The sequence below is a fragment of the Marmota monax genome, unplaced genomic scaffold (assembly GCF_021218885.2).
Source record: "Marmota monax isolate L192 unplaced genomic scaffold, Marmota_monax_Labrador192_F-V1.1 WCK01_AAM20220418_F8-fsc00341, whole genome shotgun sequence".
Lineage (NCBI taxonomy): Eukaryota > Metazoa > Chordata > Mammalia > Rodentia > Sciuridae > Marmota > Marmota monax.
In genome coordinates this window covers 940,500-955,840 of record NW_026694916.1, presented here as the reverse complement: position 1 = coordinate 955,840, position 15,341 = coordinate 940,500, and the positions used below count along the sequence as shown (strand labels likewise).

Below are 15,341 nucleotides of genomic sequence, written 5' to 3'. Positions count from 1 at the left end.
CTTAGTGTTTGGTGTATGCTCTGATAGTAGCAGGGTCCAAGAAGCAGCCTCCGCGGGCTCCGCAGCCCTGAGCCAGGGCGGTTCCGGGACGGTTCCGGGAGCCGGAACTCGGCCGCTCTGTGCTCGGTGTAAGCTCCTATAAGTGTAAGCTCCAAGAAGCAGTCCCCGCGGGCTCAGTTCCGGGAGCTGGAATTCGGCTTCTTGGTGTTTCGTGTTTGCTCTGATATTAGCAGGGTCCAAGAAGCAGCCTCCGCAGGCTCCGCAGCCCGGAGCCAGGGCGGTTCCGGGACGGTTCGGGAGCCGGGACTCGCCGCCCGCGCTCCGTGTTCACTCTGATAAGATCAGATTTTAAGAAGCCCCCAGGCGCTGAACCCTAGCAATCTGTCTGCAAGCCGCAGGCGAATTGCAGCCTGAAATTACCTGTTCTATGGCTGAATGAGCTGCGGTCAGTCAAAAACAGGTGTGGTGACGTCAGTTTACCAACATGGTGGCTGCTGGCCTCCTCTGTGGTCTGACCCTTTTAATCTTTATTTTGTTTTATTTATTTTTATGTGGTGCTGAGGATCGAACCCTCACATGTGTGAGGCAAGCCCTCTGCCACTGAACCCCAGCCCAGCACTGCAGTTCTGGTTGCTGCTGCTTGGATAATCAGGAGATGGTCTTTGGTCTCCTTCAAACCTTTTTTGTCAAATATTTCATCAAGCATCTGGTCACAGCTTGACCTTCTAGTAGTGGGTTTTCTAGCATACATTTTAAAATGTAACTTTTTAAATATTAACAGCTTTATTGAAATATAATTCACATACCATAAAATTTACCCTTTTAAATTGTACACATCAGTGGTTTTTAATATGTTCATCAAGTTGTGCAGCTATCACCACTATTTAATTTTAGGACATTTTCATTATTCTAGAAAAAACGGTGACCTATAGCAGTCACTCTTCTCCCCATCCTCCCAGTCTTACACAATATCACTAATCTTCTCCCTGTCTCTGAATTTGCCTGTTCTGGGCACCTTATCTAAATGGAATCATACTGTATGTAGCCTTAGGTATCTGCCTTCTTTCACTTAGCCTGTTTTCAGGGTTCATCTGTGCTTTTTCATGTATCAGTTACCTTCTTTTTTGTGACAGAACAAGAGTCCGTTGTATGTGTTCACTTTACTTTATTTATCTGTTGATTGACATCTGAATATCTTTTTTTTTACTGTTATATGTGATGCTGTTAAACATTCATGTACAGGTTTTTGGGTGGACATATTTTCTTAGTTCTTAGATGTACCTGGGAGTGGAAATGCTGGGTTATATGGTAACTTGCATTTAAGTTTTTTGATGAACTGTCGAACTGTTTTCCAAAGTACCTATACCATTTTACAGTCCCATAGACAATATTTGGGACTTCAATTTCTTCACTTTTTCTCTGATACTGGTCTTTTTAAATTGTATCCATCTCCTAATGACTGTAAGGTTGTATCTCATAGTTTAAATTTGCATTTCTCTGACTACTGATATTGAGCTTCTTGTATGCACTTATTAACAATTGATCTTCTTTGGAAAAATGTCTGTTTAGATCCTTTGGGAGGCTTTTTGTTTGTTTTTTGAGGTTCTAGGAAGCAAACCCAGGGTCTTGTACATACAAGGCAGCCCTCTGTCTTGAGCCACATCTCCAACCCCTTTTGCTCATTCTTCAAGTGAGTTGTTTGTTTTTTTATTGTTGGGTTGTAGGAGTTTTTATATGTTCCAGATATAAGATCTTCTTTTGAAGTATAGGATATGCAGTAATTTTCTTGAATTCTGTAGGTGTTTTTTCCCACATTATTAATAGTGCCCTAAGTTCAGAATTTTGATGAAATACACTTAACCTATTTTTGCTTTTGCATTTGGTATCATATCATAAGGAATCATTGCCTAATCAAAATATTTACTTTTGTTTTTTTCTTCCTTTTTCCTGTTTACTTTTTGTTTTTCCTTTTAGCTCTTAAAATCTGTGCTCCATTTTTTAAAAATCGTTTTTTAGTTATATTCTGTCCAGAATGCCTTTATTTTGTTTGTTAATTTTTATGTGGTGCTAAGGATGGAACCCAGTGCCTCACATGTGCTAGGTAAGCCCTCTGCCAGTGAGCTACAGCCCCTGCCCCTGTCCTCCATTTTTAAAAAATGTTTCTTTAATTGTCAGTGGACCTTTTATTTATTTATATGTGGTGCTGAGAATCGAACCCAGTGCCTCATGCATGCTAGGCAAGCACTTCACCACTGAGCCACAACCTGAGCCCTTGTACTCCATTTTGAGTTAATTTTTGTATATTGTGTGAGATAGGGTGTGATTTCTTTTTATTGTTTTTTGCTTTGGGGGGTGGGGTAGGAGTTTTTTGCAGTGGGATCTTGCTGTGTTATTCAGCCTGCCCCCTCACATCCCAAATGGCTGGGACTATAGGTGTCCACCATTGCGCCCCACTTTTAATGTCTTCTGTATACCACCTGAAATTATATTTTACACCATTAGGAAACTCTACTTTTATCAATTAACTAATAAACGTTAAGGGCCTACTATACACAAGACACTGTGTTAGTATAGTAGGCCCTTAACATAACTTCCATCTAATCAGAAAGAGGAAATACATTTCAGAAAAAATCTGAATTATGAATACTCACCAATAAATAACTGCCTGAGGGTTTGTACAAATGAATGCTATAGAATCCAGAGAAGGAAAGTATCCTTTTGTTTAGTTGGTCTATAAAAGGTTTACCAAGAGGGTAGAATTTAAGCTGGAGCTTTAAAAATGAGTAAGAATTATATAAGACAGAGGAAAAATGTGGTCATGAGGGGCTAGTGGAACAGCACGTACACAGACAACATAGAACGATGTATGTTGGCCAAAGTATAGATGTTTCAGTAGGTTTGTGTAAAGCAGAAGGTCTGTAAAAGTGTGATAAAATTGAAAAGACTGGGTCTGCTGTTAAGTCGGTGGATTCTGAGCACCGTGGGGTGAGAATACAGCAGTAAACACGGACAGGTAGTGATAAAAATGCTGTGGCAAAAAAGCAGGAAGGTGAGGGAATGCCAGAGGGGGCACAGGAAGGAGAAGGCCTCCCAGAGAACATGAATGTTGGGCAAAAACCTGGAAGAGGTGCTACAAGATGTGCTAGGGCACATTAATTTGTTAATTAATGTTGTAACAAACATAAGTTGTTTGAGCATTCAGCAGTGTATGAGGGGGGCAACACCAGACAGGCAGATCAGGGACTCCACTGACTGAGGTTCCCAAAGGTGTTTGCTGAAATAAGAGGAAGGAAAGTATGGGACTAGTTAAAGTGGAAAATCTAGTTAGAGGTTAGTGGGTGGTTTCTTACTGGTTAAGCTTAAGTTTTGATCTCCTAAATTATGCACATTTACTCTGAATTGGGTTCTGATTTGCCTATGTGGAAATCCAAGGCACTGAAACCGTCTCCATCTAATGGCCTCCTAATTCATTTTTTTTTTTTTTTAGCAGAAGTGAAGGAGGGTTCCTAAAGTATATCAAAATAATAGGGAGCAGCCAGTCCAAAGGCCATGAAAGGGAATGCTCCCGGTGTGTTCAAGGAATAGCAGAGAAGACCACTATGGCTAGAATGCAGAGTATATAGGATTTTCAACCAAAGAGGTCACAGGAGCCTAGGGGTATATGGCAGACTAAGGACTTCGGTATTTACTTTGAGTGCATCAGGAAACCACTGGAAGAACATATGGTCTGTTTCTACCAGGGACCCTTAACTGATGGTAGAGGGACAAGCAAGAAGAAAGAAGGCTGTTAGAAAAGTTGCCCCACTTGAGGAGAGTGCCCAGACCAGGGGATGGGGGAGGCAGCGAGGAGTGATGGGTTCTGGAAGTATTACTAAGGAATATCTGATAGAATTCCCTGACAAGTTAGATGTTGGATATAAAATAAAAAGGGGAGTTGGGGATGACTCCAAGGACTGGGAAGGATGGAATTGATATTCTCTGAGCAAGAGAACACTGTGAATGGAGCAGTTTGTGGGGAAACGTCAGGACTTCGGTGCGTCCAGGTGCAGATGTGTGGCAGACAGTTGGAGATCAGAAGTTGGAGTTCAAGGGAGGGCTAACAGCTAGGGTCAGTTGGAAGTTGGCAGAGACTAGGTGATATTTATAGGCATGAACCTGAAGGACTAAGGAAACCAGTGAAATGGAAAAGAGTAGAAACCTTTATACCATAAGTAGGTTGGGGAGCTTAGGAGGATCTGCAGGAAGGCCAAAAGTTTCCTCTCTGAGTACAGGTTCATGGATGTGGCTCTATTTTCTACAGCCCTTCAAGTGAACCAGTGGCAGCTCACATTGAGTTGTTAAGTTTCAGTGTACAAACTTGGCTGTGGAGGAGAGTAAGTGGGGGCGGGTGGACATTTACCATTGACAAACATTAATGTCCATTGACTGGAAATTTAAAATAGCATCACCTGAGTTTTCTCAGGCAATGGAAACCTCTGGTAAAATCTGTCCATCATCTGCAGTCTTCATGGGAGGGGTCCTCCACTCAGCCTTTCTGTCAGAACTACACTGATATTGTAGTCGTATCTATTTATATATCTCTCTATTTCCATGTGTGTGTGTGTGTCTGTGTCTCTCTGTCCGTCTCCCTCCATCCCCCTCCCGCCTGCTCGTCCCCACCCTCCTTTCTTCAGGCTTTCAGAAAATCTTTTTTTTTTTTTTTAAAGAGAGAAGAGAGGGGGGAAGAGAGAGAATTTTTTAATATTTATTTTTCAGTTTTCGGTGGACACACATCTTTATTTTATTTTTATGTGGTGCTGAGGATCGATCCCAGCGCCCTGTGCGTGCCAGGCGAGCGCGCTACCGCTTGAGCCACATCCCCAGCCCCCAAAAATCTTGTCTCCCATTTTCCTATTCCTCCCTGGCCCTCACACATCCACTCTGGCCTCTGATCCCAAACTCTGTTGCCATTTTAAGCTCTTTCTGACCACAGAAATCTGGAACGAATAGGATCTCAGATGATCTTTGTTGCTTAACTTGGGCCTCTCAATCTTGGCAGACCCAACTCTCTTCCACATTCATCTTGATGAGTTAACTGTTTATCTATGAAATGTATATTTATATCTTTCCATCTTGGTTTTCTAAGCTGTGTAGTAAACTTTTCTTGGACAAAGCCTAGATACAACCCTGCAAGCTTTATACTGTTACACAAAGGACAGCGGGACTCTGTTCATTTTTGAGATGAAACAGAATGAATCATAATAGGTTTTCCATTCTCTTCCTAACTTTCCCTTATTAAATCCTGGGCAGGTCTTGAGAAAGTGAAACAGCCTCACAGAGAGGATGTCTCCTCATCCCAGGAAGAGAGCCTGCAGCTGCCTAGCCTCTTGCACACACCCATCCTCACCTCCACCACTGTGAAGAGCAGGCCTCTGCTGGAGGAGCTGGGAGAGATGGAAGAAGGCAGCTCAGCATCAGACTTCACCCATGAGTGAGCCAGGGGAGCATCAGGCTGGCTACTTTTTGGAGTTTCTGTGTGTCCCCCCTCAGGGTGCCCTCCACTTGGCACCTTGGGTGCTTCTCTAAGGCTTGTCCTTTTATTTTCTTTTTAATTTTAAAATGTCTCCCCCCATACTCTTAAGCTTTTCTCCCCTTTGATGCCAGCCACCCAGCCTCCTTGTTTTACCCTTTACTTTTATCCTGTCACTGATCCTGCTTCATTCTTGACAGCCGGCCCCTCTCAGGCCCCCAAAGGTCAAGGTTCTTGGGTACACAGTATTTCCAGACTCCGAACAATCCTTCAGGCCTTGATCATGGCAACCAGCTAACTCGGTGAGCTTTCCTCATCCAATTCCATCTTTGCTTCACATCTGTCACCCACTCTGAGGGGATTCTCATCTTGGCCAGTGTTTTTCTGCCAGTTCTTTTTGGACTTGCCTTAACCCCACAATACTTCCTTCCAGCATAGTGTGAAAGCCCAGAACTTAAAGAACTGCTTCCACGGAAGCAGGGGTGAGAACCGGGAGCCCCACTTCTTGGATACCTTTGAGAAATTCTCAGGGGCCCTTAAAGAACAGTTTGAAAACCCCCTCTCTCTGTCACTGTTGTCAGACTCAGCCTTATGGAAGAGGATGAAGAAGAAGAGCTAGAAATTCTGGATGAATCAAGTGAAGAATGGCAGGATATTGACAAGGTGAGTGAACCCAGCCTTCCCCTCCTCCAGAACTTCAGGCCAGTTAGTGGGAGGAACACAGGGATTCTCTTCTTGGCCCTGTGGATACCTTTGGCTCTGAATTTTGCTTAGGACTTTCTGAAAGAAACATTGAGAAAAGGAAGGAAGGATTATTACTGCAGACTGCTTTTATTAAAGAAATAAGGAGCCAGGCTTGGTGGTGCATGCCTGTAATAGCTTCTGCTCTGGAGCCTGAGGCAGTAGGATTGCAAGTTCAAGGCCAGCCTCAGCAATTTAGCAAGACCCTGACTCAAAGTTTAAACAAAATATCCTAGTAGCAGAGTGGGTTAAAAATGGCAAAAAGGGTTGGAATAGCACTTCTCTTTCTGTCCCCAAATAAGTATTATTGCCTCTGAACCTTCTAAGAATTGGAAGGAGCCCTAGAGCCAGGGTGGAAGGTCATCAGGCTACCTTTGCAGCCCATTTGGTAATTCTCCCTGACACAGCCACACCCCTCCTCCCTCCTCTGCTAAGAGGTCTGCCCCATCCCTGTCCTTCCACAGTCCCTTCTCTGCCCTGGCCACCCACTTCCCCAGGAGAAGTGTTCCAGTCTAGAGTGAAAGATCTGGGAGCTCAAGGGACCTGAGCTCCAGCCCTCAGTTCCATGGCAAGTTAGTTTGTTGCCCCCTCTCACCCTCCATTTCCTCAGTTACACAAACTACAAAGTACAAGCACCTTGTAGAGAACAAAGGGCTGTGTCTTAGTTCAGGCTACCCTAACAGAGCACCATAGACTGGTGGCTTCTAGACAGCATTTATTTCTCACAGCTCTGGAGGCTGGAAGTCAAAGCTCAGGTTAATAAGCACAGTGGTTTCTGGTGAAACTACTGGTGTCCTCACATGGGGGAAGGAGCAAGCTAGCTCTCCAGCTGCTGCTTCTAATAAAGGCACTATGTGCATCACAAGGGCTCTGGCCTGTGGCCTAAATGCCTCCCAAAGGCATTTACCTCCTCATACCTAGAACTGTGGGTTATAGATTTGAGGGGGACATCATCCCAGACTAAGCCATGTGTGTCTTCTGCTGTCATTCTCTTGTTCTCTCCTCTGGGGAAGGGAAAAAACAGCATAGTAGAGGAGAGCAGGGGAAAGGAGGCTGTTCATGCTCCAGACAGTGACACTCCATACCAAAGACCAGCAAGCAAGGTCTCTTTCAGAGACTTCCATTCTCTGGTTCCAAAGCTGAAGGCTCTTAAGGGGCTCAGTAGGCCAGGAGAGAAGGCACTTCTGTCATGCCTGGTGTGTGGTCCCTTGTGCTGTCCTTTTGAGGCTGAAAAAGGAGCTGGTTCCACATGATGGGTAGGAATGGGGAAAGTCCTTTCTGACTTTTGACCCCATTTCCTCTAGCAACCTGGGGACCACTCTTCCTCCAGTGAGCCCGGGCTGGACCTCTTAGACACTACAGAGCTGAACATTGAGGTAGGTATACCCAGAGCAGAGCTGGTGTGCCCTCGAGCAGCACTTTGGCTGTCTCTGGAGCTTTAGGAGGGGAAGTTAGAATTTTTAGCTGAGGATGCAGCCTTCTGGTTGCACTTTGGTCTATTGCTGTGACTTCACGTGTCCTTTTATCTTCTCCTTACAGGATTTCTGACAGGACAATGGGCCTCTCCCCATCTCCATCTTCCCCACCTGAAGCACATGACCACTTGGAAAAGGAGAAAGAAACAAAATAAAGCCTCTCAGGCTCCAGCCCTGGCCTTTGGAGAGTTGGCCTTGCCTTTCTCACCTACCTTTCCTGATGGTGATGGGTAGAGAAGCCATGAGCCCCTGTCCTCCCTAATGCACCATGGCTCTGTCCCTCTGTCCATTTTCTATTTGGAGTGGGGTGGGAGGTGTCAACTGTGCAGTGGAGAGGTACTGCCTCCATGCATTTAACCAGTCCCTGGTTTTCCTGTTGGGACTCCTACCCCAGACTCCTGAGCCTTGGTGATGAACTCAATAAATGTGTTTGAATCAGCAAGTTCCTAGGTGTGACCTGAGATTGTCACAGTGATGGAGGGTCAGGTTCTTTGGATGCCTGGTGCCATGGCCTGTGTGTAGGTGTGTCACCCCTCACCCCATGTGCTCGGTCTACAGGCTCTCAAGGATGTATTGCTCAGTTACTGAGAGACAGACAGTGGTGGGCAGAGCCATAGGGAGTGATTGAGCGGTTGAGCTGGTAGCAGCAGTTTCATCTAAGGTGAAAGAAGATGATGCTGATAAGCAGACAGGGTGGGGACCTTGTGAAACTGCCTGTCATTCCCCCTGAGGCCCAGCCTCAGCCCAGCCGTGTATGTTGGCAGCCTTCACCCAGGGGTTCTTTACAGGATAATTTCATCTCCTCATCCCAGAGACACCTGCCATAATTTGGAATTTTGTAGAATCAGAGTAGCTAAGAGTGAGGAGGAAACTGAGAAGTTACTGTAAATGCCCAACCCCAAATGCAAGTCTTGGACACCACCTTCTTCCCTCACCTTCCCCAGCCAGTTCTTCTGCAAAGTCACATGTTCTCCAAAGTGTATCTCTGGTCTGTTCTCACTGCCATCAGTGTCTCTCACCTAGATTGCCACAAAATAGCCTCAGGAACTGCCTCCCTGGAACACAGACTTGCTGGTTCTTGTTCTGCCTCTCAACAGCACAGGACCTCTCTTCTCTTCCCTTTGACAGTCAATTGCATATATGAAGATGTGGGTCACTTTGGTTTTACGGCTGGCTTTTGTGGTTTGAGGAACCCTTCCTTCTCTCCTTTTAGATACAATTTCAGTCCTTCCTAATCCCAGAGGGCTCTTTAGTTACAGATTCTCACTGTGGTCCTCCAAGCTGGACACAACCAACCAGCCAGTGGCTGTACAGGGGAAAACAAAAAACCTGATTTCTGATGATGGGGCCTCTCAGCCCAACCATTTTTTCATCCTTCCCCTTTGTCACTCCCTTTCCTGCCACACACTCCCAGGTAAAAGCTAGAACTTGGGTATGAATTTTAGAAAGAGCCTGGCAGTGCCCTGGGGCAGCTAACCCACTGGAGAGCTAGGCCTCTGTCCAAGTGGAACAGCTTCAGGAGGAGGGGCCTTTCCTGGGATCTTGGTTTTCCTGGGAAGACATGGAGGTCAACCCAGGAGGGGAAATTCCTGAGGAATTTAAATACCAGCCAAGCTAAGGCACTTCAGAGGTTAAAAGAGAAACTTGGAGGCTTTGTAAAACGACATCCTTATGCAGCCAGACAGCCCAAGGTGGTGGATTGAGCCCCAACCTCAGAATCTGCCCAAGTTTTATTCCATGCTCCCCAAACCCTCTGATACTCTTCTTTGGTTGGATCTAGTATGGGCTCTGTGGTTGCTCAGCTAACAGAATACGGTGGGAATGATGCTGTGCCAGTTTGTGGGCTCAAATTTTAAAGAAACTGGTAGTTTCTACTTCCTGTTTCCTCCAATGATCAGTCTTCAATCCTAGCCACCATTCTGTGAGAAGCCACGTGGCCATGTGATGAGGCCGAGGCCATGTGCAAGTGCTTCAGCAGCCCTCGCTGAGGTTCTACCCGACATCCATCATCAGCTGCCAGACATGGATTATGATTCCAGCCACAGCCTTTGAAGTTTCCCCAGCTAAGCCATCTTTCCTGTGTCCTTTCCAAGTTTCTGAGCACAAAATCCACGAGCCCAGTAAGAAGGTGATTGTTTACACTACTGAGTCTAATGGGGTTTGTTGTGTTGCCATGGTAATGGGAACAGAACTTGAGTTCCATGACTCCAAAAATTTAGGAATCTTTATTACAAATTTGACCTAAAAGAACATTTGCTCCTTATTTTGTACATTATAATACCCATTTGAAATATATTGGGTGAGTTAATGAAGTAAATGTCTTTAAAATATTTATTAGTTAATAGTACAAAATATATTTTTGCTCTAAAATATGTTTTCCTGAAAGCAAAGTGAGAAACATTTTAAATTATAGTTTAGCACTTTCTGAAATTCCAATTGAAAGCTCCAGATTGCCTCTCAAGATAACCCCACAGGGGATAGGTGCCTCTTTATATTTACCACTTCAATAGAGAAGTTCAAAGCCCACTAAAAGCCTTCATTTGGGAAACTCACAAATAGGTTAGATAAGTGATTTCCAAGTGCAAATAGCAGCATTCTTACAGGGGAAACATGTTTGGTATCTCAAAGCCAGTACATCTGTGGCATGGAAGTCAGAGTCTGGTTATGGGCTGTGGGTTTGCCTCTCTTCCCTCAGGATTTTGATCTTACTAGAGATGAACCATGATCCTTCCAGTGAGGGCACAGTGTCACTAAATAGTTATGAAACTTAACTTCATTGTGTTTTTTTCTTAAGTTAGAATTGAGCATTTCTCCTGCACAGCCGTGGGAGTTACCACCTGGGTCTCAGCCCAACTTGCCAAGTTCATTGTTGCCCCCTGCTGGCTGGGACAGTCAGGCCCAGGCCACACTTGACCTCCCAGCCCCAAAGGCCAGCTCAGGAGGCAATGCAGATCTCTCATGGCGTAATGAGTGACGAGTGACGCCAAGCAATGGTTTTCCAGGGGCTGGCCTGCTGCATGTCACATTCTATTATTCCAATACTGGGTAATAATTATCTTCTTTAACCTGTGTCTGTTGTGATGAGCTCCGCCAGAGGTGAGTTGTTGGTATTACCTGAATTACAACATGAAGAGATGTTTTTTCTGGATGGCTGAGGAAGTTTTTGGCATGCAAGACTTTGTAATGTATCCCCATCTTTGAACCCCAGGATCGCTGGCCCAGGAGTCATAGGATAAAAGGAGAATGTATGCCTTGATCATGAGAGAAGAGGCAGTGGCCAGAAGGGAAAGGTTTCTTTTCACACACAGACGTTTTGAAGTCTCCCTTGATGAACTCTTTAGATCCTGCCCTGGAGACAGGATGAAATAATGCAGTCCCAGAAGGATTCACAAAACCAGCCTCTAGAGCAGACTCACTAGTGGCCGACCCTTAGTGTTGCCAAACTAGGGCAGCATAGAGAAATAGCACCAAAGAGCTGAGGTCAGGGAGGAACACGGAACACAGGAGAGGAGTGGAAAACTTGGCAAAGACAAAGGGGAGCCCAGGCTCCAGGGAAACTTGAAGGCAACTGCGTTTAGTTCACCTCAGCAGATTAGAACCAATGAAGAGGTCAAATGATGTGTGTGAAAGCCACAAAACTGTCCCTGTTAGTGCAATAGCCTCCCTGTCAGAGCCTAGGGAGGTAGCCTGACCTAGTGATGGAGAGGCACAGTTCATGTCCCAGCTTCACTCTGGGACTGAAGACTGCTGTTTATTGACACAACCTTGTAGATCAGTTTTTAATTTTTAACTCTCTGGGACAAGCAGCTCAGCAGAGTGGTTAATGTGGGTTCTGGAGCTAAAAATTTTATCAGTGGTTTTTGGCCCTGGGCAAGCCATGTCCCTCATAAAGTGTTTGTTAAAGCATGAACCACTCAGAATAGACTTAAGCTTGTAATACACACTCGGCTATTAACTTACTTATGTTACTTTAATAAAAGGTAAAATGTAATTACAAATATAAGATGGAAAACGTGATCTTTTCACAGCATGTAAAACAGGCAAAAATAAATGTAGCTGTTATGAATTTCAAACTACAAGCTCAGATGAGCAGAAATGAAAACTATTTTCCTCTATAATTTCAAGCTGTTCTCCTGCCCAGATGGTAGAAAAATTAACTCCCGATTCTTCCAGCTTCCATCCTTTTTCCTAAGGTGGTGTCAAATGCCAAGGCATGTGGGGGAGGGAAGCAGCCTCTGGTCCTCTGCCCACACAGCCTGCGCCCTCGCTGTTCCTGTGCCAGATGTGGCCACAAGAATCTGCCCAGCCTCCCCACAGCAGCCCTGCCTCTCCACAGTCCTTAATGGCTCCCAGTCTGCCCTCCTGAACTCAGAGCTGCCCCAGCCACGGCTTCCCCACCTGCCCTCTCTTCCCTGTCTTCTCCGAGATTCCTGGAGGATGTCAGGCCTTTGAACAAAAAGCCGGACTAGTCAACACTCACTTCCAACCTGTCACAACCCTGCAGAAGCCAAGGCATCTTCCTCAGAGAGAGCTCTGTTTGAGAGGAAGCAAAGGAAGAAGAAATACTAGGGAAAAGCACAACTGATGATTACTTCAGAAACATCCTGTTTCAAAAGTTTTAAGAAGGAAGGGACCAGACATGGTGACACGCTTCTGTAATCTGAGCAACTTGAGAGTCTGAGGCAAGCAGATCAAAAGTTCAAGGCCAGCCTCAGCAATGTAGCAAGACCCAAGGTAACAATGAAAAATAAAAAGGACCAGGGATATAACTCAGTGGAAAAACACCTGGGTTTAATCTCCAATACTGCCCCCCACAAAACAATACTGGCTTTGATCTGTTGGGAAGGTGCAATAAAGATGAAGTTGTGTATTGTCATGTCTTCCACACAAGCCACAAAGAAAACTCACCCCAGTATCTTGGAGAGAATGGGCTGAACTCAAGGAATGTCTCATACAGAAGCCTTCCCTGAGGGCTGAGCCAGGCTGGGCAGGGTCCACCTACAGTGACCTACTCAGTCCTCTCAAGCACACTGTGAAGCAGACAGCATCCTCCCTGCTGAGATCGTGCATCTTTGAGAGGTTAAGCTGCTTGGCCTGTGTATGTGCAGCTCTGCCTGGAGTCGTGGCCATTTCTAACATTCATGGCCTAACTCTACACACTGAGCCCAAGCCTGTTTCACCGCAGTAGGCCTCAGACTGTGGCTGCAAGGATTTCACCAAGAAATGTCTGGGCAAGAGGTAGTCAGTGTCATTTTGCCTGTACTGTGGGCCACGAGGTGGGGAGGCAGGAATGCCAACCTGATGACATGGGGCTTGCTTACATTGTTTGGCTAAGTACCTTTTGTGTTTCTGGAGTTAAAATTCTGGAGAATGTTCAGGAATAGACAAGAAGTTCTGAGACCATGAGCCCTCAGGCCAAAAGTACTCACCTGGCTCAGACCTGCTGTTACCATCACAAACATCAAAACATAGAATATTCTAGTGAGGACCGTTGAGGACTAGGTGGTATTAAAACAGGAATGAGCAAGTCAATGGCGAGATTAAGAAAGAGAAGCCAAAATAGACTGTTTGTAAGAACTCATTTTCTGATAGAGGTGACATTTTGAAATGGTTAGGCAAGAGCCTGGTTAATAAATGGTTTGCTGGCGTCTGGCATTCCACCTAACATGATTTGCAGCTGTTTTACGCCACCCCCAAATAAGGGCACTTACTAAGCTCTCCATAGAGCTTATGGAGAAACCTCCTATTTTATCTTGTTTGAATCTTACACAGTGAAAACTTACTGAAGGAACAACATGGCTTCCAAGATTGAAATTTCAAAACTGAGAATGTTGGCGGGTCATTGGCTTCCTGCCATGACTTTAAAACCCATCAGTAAGTTCTGAGTTCTTCTTGTGCACTTTGTGCAGGTGGAGATCAAAAGAGAATCTTCCTCTAGGTCTTAGAGTCAACCAGTGAAGACCCCCCGGGCTGCTGAGAGCCTGGCTGTGAGTGACTGCCCTCCTGTGACGGGCTTGGAGAAGGAAGCACTCAGGCTGAAACAGCTTCCTGGAGCCAGGTCGTGCAAAGTAGGCTGGATCCCAGCAGGTGGGAAAGAGTGTCCAGAAGGGAGGTTGAAGCCAGCAGCTCAAGAGATGCCCCAGATGCTCCGCACCTACACGGCTGGGACATGCCGAGGTGGGTCACCTCTGCCCAGGTCTCAACCCTGACATCTGGGCTCAGAATTTCAAGAAGTAGTAACAGCAGGTCTGAGCCAGGTGAGTACTTTTGGCCTGACCAGACCAGAACAGTGGGGCAACTGGTCTGGAGGCACCTGTGAAGGCCAGTTAATGGGCCACAGGTTAAGGATGAGATGAGTTTGCCCAAGGGCCAAATTGGTTTATGGCCATCACCACAGGATTAAAAATGCTGAATCTAGAACACACAGGCCAAGCCTCAGAGAGGGGACCCAGGACAGGGCTGTCTCTTTAATCCTCACCACACCTGGACAAAACAGTCCTCAGACCAGGTGTGGGCCAGCCCTAGATTCAGGCTCACAGCACACAAAGCTTTATGACCCCTGGAAAGAGTCACCTGTCACTGCATATACAGCCTGGTCAGCGTGCTTTCGTAAAAGAACACACACAGGAGAGGGATTTGAAGCAACACCTGGTGGGAAGAGAAAACAGAAGTGGAGGCCAGAAGGGGTCTCTCATTGCCCCCAATCCACCCTTGTGGCCAAGGGCCAGCATGTTCATGTCACCTCCATACGACAACATAGGTGTGCTGGTAAGGTACGAGGGGAGGGGAGGCAAGGGGGAAACAGGACCAGATCATGGAGGGCCTTCGAGTCTTTGGCTCTGGATGATATAGAGTCTGAGCTATGAAGGGCAGTGGCCTGTGTGACATGAGTTCCCAAGGGTCACACTGGCAACTGCAAAGAGGGCTTGCTATCGGGAGGCCACGGGAGATGCAGGGAGATGGGCTAATTCTACATTACTTGTGCTCATCCGGGCAGATGGCTTGAGTTAGCTATTTGATCAGGATGGGAAGATGAGTGTCCTGGCATGTTGGAGACAAATGAGAAGAGCCACAGGTGACAATGCTTTGGGTCCAAGCAGTTGAAAGCTGGGCGCCCTGCACTGTAAAGAAAGCAGCAGAAGGGGTGGAGCTCCAAGTGGGACAGGTTAAGTTCGGCCCTTGGGCATCCAGAAACTGCGCCAGGGCTGAAAAGCTCAGGAGGGTGAGCTGGGCAGCAGATTTAAATGTGGACAGTGGCAAACAGAGCATCCAGGAGCCACCTCAGATGTGTACTGGCCCAGAAGCCCTTGGGCCACTGGGCCTGGCTCCTAGGTGGTCTCCCCACTGGCTTTCCTGCTTTCCCTACCCCTTATCTAGGCAGGTCAGAGCCTTGTTCATCATCAATAGCCAGATGTCCTCTGTCCCCAAGAAAGAGCTACTGCTCAGCATCCCCTGTAGCACCCCACTGCCCTCTCCCTGAGGGCCTGGCATAGCCAGCATCTGTGCCATTACAGGATCTGAGCCACCCCACCCCTCTCACGGAAGCACAGTTCTTGGGGACAAAGGAAGCTCTGTCACTGTCACTTTAAGGGGGGAACCCATCACCCAGTGTTAAC

General features: G+C 46.3%; 1 protein-coding gene across 1 annotated transcript in view; it reads left to right on the top strand.

The window, feature by feature from the left end:
- Stag3 (STAG3 cohesin complex component) overlaps positions 1-8,167 on the top strand; it is a 34,467-nt gene extending 26,300 nt beyond the window's left edge. The window contains exons 30-34 of the mRNA XM_046427093.1: positions 5,310-5,470; positions 5,710-5,811; positions 6,091-6,172; positions 7,555-7,626; positions 7,790-8,167. Of these exons, the coding sequence (XP_046283049.1) occupies positions 5,310-5,470; positions 5,710-5,811; positions 6,091-6,172; positions 7,555-7,626; positions 7,790-7,798 (426 nt within the window). The 3' untranslated portion in view covers positions 7,799-8,167. The remainder of the gene's footprint in view (positions 1-5,309; positions 5,471-5,709; positions 5,812-6,090; positions 6,173-7,554; positions 7,627-7,789) is intronic.
- Positions 8,168-15,341: the final 7,174 nt, after the last annotated feature.